This window comes from Schistocerca nitens, chromosome 2, assembly GCF_023898315.1.
Source record: "Schistocerca nitens isolate TAMUIC-IGC-003100 chromosome 2, iqSchNite1.1, whole genome shotgun sequence".
Classification (NCBI taxonomy): Eukaryota; Metazoa; Arthropoda; class Insecta; order Orthoptera; family Acrididae; genus Schistocerca; species Schistocerca nitens.
In genome coordinates this window covers 553,500,490-553,506,489 of record NC_064615.1, presented here as the reverse complement: position 1 = coordinate 553,506,489, position 6,000 = coordinate 553,500,490, and the positions used below count along the sequence as shown (strand labels likewise).

The following is a 6,000-nucleotide window of genomic DNA, read 5'->3' as shown; positions in this document are numbered from 1 at the left end:
GCTGCAATTCACTTGTGTTTTGTGTTTCACATCCTTAATTTTCGTCCCCGTTATACCGACTATGTAAACTCCAGTTACTGGTAACAGCGGTTAGTATTGTTTAGTCTTTAATGAGTTAAAGAATGTGCTAGATGTGAGTGATACTTCACTCCCTGAGTCTCTAAATATGTTAACTTCAGAAGTCTCCACGGTCCCTGCTATTATAGGTTGTGTACTGTTGATAATTATGTTTTGTTCTTCCAGCAGTAACCATTCTTTTGTCAGTATTTTGTGCGTGAAATTAACATACTTATCATTAACTAGGACTCCTAGTGTATCTCTACGACCTGGGCCCCGGCCCTGGATCCAGATCACACTACGTTTTCCTCATTATCAGTAATCACAGGTTGGTTGCCGAATCTAGATACTACCTTACCACTTTGTGTTCTACTGCTACTCGGTACAAATTCCTGAAAAGTTACTGGACCTAAATTCGAAGGCGGATGTTTCTTTTGATAATTGTCATTACCATTTTTTTCTGTTGCATTGGTGTACTCTAGCTAGGTTAGCCTCATGTTTTTTTTTAAATTATTACCACTATTCCTTTTGTAGTTCGGATTTTCCCCTTGCTGTGGAGTTTCATTATGGTCTTTATTTATGGCATCTAGAGCACCAACGAAAGATAACAATTCTCCAACCATTACCCAGCCACTACACAAGATGTCATTCCTTGCATAGATGGGTAAAAGTCTAATTAAAATTCTAGCCAATCCCTCCTCCTCCATCGGTTTATCTAAATACTTCGCCCGTGTTAAATGCCATTCGAAATATTTTCTCATAGTACCCCATGTATTATTGTAATATTTTGGGGCCCACAAATCTGATATTAACTTCTTTTGTGCACTAGGCAACCAGATTTCTCTTTAAATTTCTTCTGGAAGTCTCCCCAAGAAGAAAAGTTCTCAATATTTACAATACTCCATTCTGAGGCTTCCCCTAAAAGGTACCCCACAGCAAATTCAATTTTCTTAGAATCTTCCCAGTTCTTTAACAAAGCTTGATTGAATCTTTTCAAAAAATAAGTTGCATGTACATCCCCGTCCGACTTAAACTTAGGGAATTGTCTCGATAACCCTGAATTCACTCCCCATTGCAAATCAGTAACTACTTCACTAGTTAACACAACATTCGGTGAAGTTGTCCATTTTTCCACATTGTCCTGGGTAAGTTTGAATTCTTTCCAGAAGTCATCTATAACCTTTCAGGTATCTGAAAGTTCGGAAGAAACAGTAGGCGATACGTTCCCGTAGGTTACTCTCGCGGCAACTTTTCGATATATCATTTTCCTCCACTTGTTCCTCCAAACTACTTACATTTATAATGTCTGAATTCGCTAGTTTCTCTTTAAAGTCTCTTTTTACATTATCTACTTGTGTATTAACGCCTGTAATTTGCGATTGGATTATTGGCATTAACCTATCTTGTTTATCGACGCACTCTTTTAAAGTGTGCAACCCTTGCTTTACAACATCAAACTTATTTTCAAATGAGCCTAATTTTTCATTAATTTAAGATTTGACCACATCACATTTTTCCTCAACATCAAATTCTAATTTCTTTGTCAAACCCTGGATTCTTTTTCTGAATAAAGTCAGTGAACAGTTGATTTACATGGAGGTTAAAAGAGTTAAATACTTCATCTTTAATTCTAATTCCAAATCCTTTACTTTATTATTTAAATCATCAAATTCAGTCTTTAAAGCCCCCATGCTTTCACATAAATTACCAAATTCTTTGTTTTGCGATTCTACTTTGGCATTTAGCAAATATAATTGAGAATTTACTGAACCTAGTTCTTTCTTTAGAGTTTCATTCTGAACATTAGAAGGGCTTCTAGTTTATCATTTAGTTCCTTTCTTAATGCCACTGAATCTGCACCCTGTGCATCTAATTTAGCATTTTGAGCTTTGATTAGGTTTACTAACTCAGACCAGTCTGCCATTTCTCTACTGACTCTCATAGCCATAGCTGCTTCTTGAGTTTTTTCCATTTGCCCTAAGTTATCCATATTCTTATTATCTTTATACCTAGTAATCATTAAAAAAAATTCAACGCTGAGTATAATAACTACAGTAATATTGTTCACTTAACAGTTCTCACTAGTTTGTACTAAAACAATAAAGTTCTGTTTCACACTCAGCCGGTGTAGAGTTTAGGCTATGTTAGCATCGATTGTTGGTTTCTATGTAGGTGTTGGTGAGTGGATGTGGAAGCAGGTCAGCACTGGTGGACAGCAACTGGTGCCGGAGGCATCGGATGTTGTTTTCCGCATCTGCGTCCTTGCAATGCGTGTGAGAGCTGTCTACTCCCCCCCACCGGATCTTCTTAGTTGAATAGTTCTCGGAGTATCTCTTCTTAGACTAATAAGTCGAGGTCATCTCCCCGTTCCTTTAACATTATTACTTTCTTACGTCTTCCCTTTTTTTTGCATTTACTATTTTTTACCATTTGAATTTTTAGGCAGAATCCAATTCTGTGAACTGGTTCTTTGGTCTTGTTATGCTCGGTTGCTATGGCAACACATAATAACTTCTTATCTCGTTTCTGTCAGTTTTCTTCTGTCCTTTCACACAGGTCAACACGTTCTAATGCTTTGGACAACTTAAAGTGGAGAAGTATGTGTGTAAACTCCCACTTCTTTAATGATACGACTTACTTGAGATGGTCAGTCGACTTTCCTTGCTGGTTAGCTTGCTGCTGTAACCTCCTTTTCTCTTCTTCTCCAAAGTATACCTGCTAGGAACAGGAATTTCTCAAGACTCTTCCTACTTATAAAAAAAATAAGCACACGTACGCAGTTTCTTTGCTTCATTTCACACTATATATTTGAACATCAAACTTTTACAAAACACATTCTTCACACAAACAAACACTATCAAGTAAGTCTCTTCGAATGTCCAAAAGTTAGAAACAGATTTCATTTACAAATAAGAAATGGTTGGCTTAAAACCCAAGTCCATTCCCATTCTGAATCTGAACACACGTCTTATCCTCTCCATGTCCAAAACGAACATTAATTAAAAGTCTTTTTCCAATTCCATTGTTCTTTTGTCACTACCATCGTCAAAGTTACAGAACAGCACTGGATACAGAAACATTCCTTGTTCTTTCACTATAGCTTCCATGGTGCGACTGGCAAACACTTGATGGTGCCATTTGACCGCCGTGTCTACAGTTGTCTCACGATAAACTTCAAACCTGCACACACAGACAGGTGACGTGCAGTAAATAGGGTCTCTCACACTTATATTTAAAATGTTGTTTGTTCGAGATGGTAGTAGGCTGAGTGGTTCTAGAATTTATGCAGGTATACTCAAAAGACTACAATGTGCCAATGTTAATACCACAACACTGGCAACTATGAATGAAATGGGCATGTGACTATTGGCACTGGACATTAGTGCAGTGGCAGAGCATCGCATGGTCTGATGGATTCTGATAATTTCTTCATCATGCCAATGGGAGGGCATGACTCTCCATTATCTTCCAAGGGAACAGCTCCTCAACACCTGTACAGCGGGACAGAGACAAGCTGGTGGCAGCTCCATTACGCTCTGCGAAACATTCACGTGGGGCCTCCATGGGTCCAGTGCAGCATGCAAGGCACAATTATGGCCATGGAGTCTAGTACACAGATTGCAGACCAGGTACACCCTTTCATGACGAACATGATTCCCTATGGCAGTGGTATTTTTTAATAAGATAAATGCACCATGTCGCAAGTCCAGGAGTGTAATGGAGTGGTGAGTGGTTTGAGGAACACAGTGGCAAGTTCCAATTGATGCACTGCCCTACCCCATACAACCCCACCCCACTGCAACTCGTCAGACCTGAACCCGATCGAACACATCTGGGAGTTGATTGAACGTGGTGGCAGAGCTGATCACCCCCCTCCCCCTCCCAGAATTTAGGGGAATTAGGTGACTTGTGTGTGCAGATGTGATGCTAACTCCCTCCAGCTACCTACCAAGGTCAACTGCTTCCATGCCATGACAGGTCGCTGCTGTCATCTGTGCCAAAGGTGGACAGACGGGCTGTTGGGCACATGGTCATAATGTTCTGGCTGATCAGTGTATGTGCGTTCCATAATTTCTAGTACAGGCTCATGGAATTTGTAGAGGGGACTTAGTAGATAAAGTTTTGATAAGGAACTCATGCCTAGAAATTTACTGTTTGGATTTAAAATAAATTTGATGACTGGGTCACTTCCAACTCTCCACTTCATGGCATACACGCAAACCGAGAGGTGGGTGCCATTGTCAGTCCATATAGTATTTTTTAAGTTATTTATTTACCATTTCGATCCAACTACGACAACAGTTGCAAGGAACATTCACAACCGGGAGGGTTGGCTGTGGTGCTCCACAGACAGACTGCACTCATGGCTTACGAGAATGTCGATTAACAATGCGGGAGATGATAGATTGCCACTTACCGTAAAGATAACAAGCTAAGTTGCAGATAGGCACAATTACAAGACAATATGTATTCTTTAGGCCACAGTCTTCATCGACCAAAGAATAACACACACCATTTATTCACGTACTTCAAAATTATATTACATCCAAATGGTATGTTTCCTGACAGGGGTTCCCAAACAAAATTTCATCTACTAATTCCCCTCTACTACCCGTAAAAGCCTGTAACAGAAATTGTAAAACGGCCTGTATATTTGTATATACTAGTTAGTTTAAGTTGTAGAAAAATTGAGAGAGGAAGCTATTTGTTACTGAAGTAACTAATTCATCTGCAGCTTAAGTTAAATTTGGACATTATTCAACCAGAAGCAAACAGAATACTTACCTTTCTTCTTAGCCATTGCCACAGTAACATCATCCTTCGGCTGCTGAAAAGAGGGAAACAAAATTTTACAGAACCAATAATAGGGGATATTATTACGAGGGTGATTTGAAAAGTTCTCGCAATCACCACAAGAGGTCAGCAGTAGTGCAATGAGTTGTTCACTTGATATTCATTGGACTGTTGCCTGTAAACACATGCCACATCAGTGCTCTTGGAAGAGTGCTGTGGTGGTGACGTGGCTCTGTTGTTGTTCCTGCGTAGTGATTTGTGAAGATGGAAAAAGTCGAGATTCGAACAGTGATAAGTACTTCATAAAGGAAGGTACGAAAGCAAAGGACATTCATGCCAATTTCCAGAATACACTGGGGGATTCTGCTCCTTCATATTCAACTATGGCCAAGTGGACAAATGAATTTAAATTTGCTCGGGAGAGCTTAGATGATGATGCATGCAGTGGTCAGTGGAGATGTGTCACTATTCCAGAAATCATTGCAAAATGGTCATGGAGGATCACTGATTGAAACTGCGTGAAATTGCTCATGCTTGCCAGATGTCACTTGAAAGGGTATATCACATTTTAACTGAAGAATTAGAAATGAAAAAATCACCTGCAAGATGGGTGCTGTGACTTCTGACGCGCAGCCACACACATGTGCCATTGCCATGGCAAAATTACAAGAACTAAGGCATGAATTGTTGCCACAGCTGCCTTATTCACCTGATATGGCTCTGTCAGACTTCCATCTCTTCGCAAAATGGAACATTTTTCTTGGTGGACGAAGATTCACTTCAAACGAAGAATTGATAGCCAGAGTTGACAACTATTTTTGCAGGCCTGGAGAAAACTCATTTCGGAGATGGGATCAAGGCACTTGAACATCGTTGTACCAAGTGCATTAACCTACAGACTACATTGAAAAATAAAAAAAGTTTCAGTGATGTACATACTTTTTTCTATTCCATTCCGAGAACTTTTCAAACCACCTTTGTAAAATTAACAGTTGATATAACTATGTATTCATTTAAACAATAATATGTGTAAACTAAAGTGGCAGTAATTTCCATTTTCGCCATAGCAGCATGTATTTAATGTTAATATGAACATTTTAGCCCAGCATTTGATACTTCACACTTCCCAGTTCACAACATTTTCATGCT

At 39.3% G+C, this 6,000-nt stretch overlaps 1 protein-coding gene across 1 annotated transcript in view; it reads right to left on the bottom strand.

The window, feature by feature from the left end:
* Positions 1-2,928: 2,928 nt before the first annotated feature.
* LOC126234489 (uncharacterized) overlaps positions 2,929-6,000 on the bottom strand; it is a 95,093-nt gene continuing 92,021 nt past the window's right edge. The window contains exons 6-7 of the mRNA XM_049943183.1: positions 4,843-4,885; positions 2,929-3,237 (exon numbers count right to left, since the gene is read on the bottom strand). Coding sequence (XP_049799140.1) covers positions 3,209-3,237; positions 4,843-4,885 — 72 coding nt within the window. The 3' untranslated portion in view covers positions 2,929-3,208. The remainder of the gene's footprint in view (positions 3,238-4,842; positions 4,886-6,000) is intronic.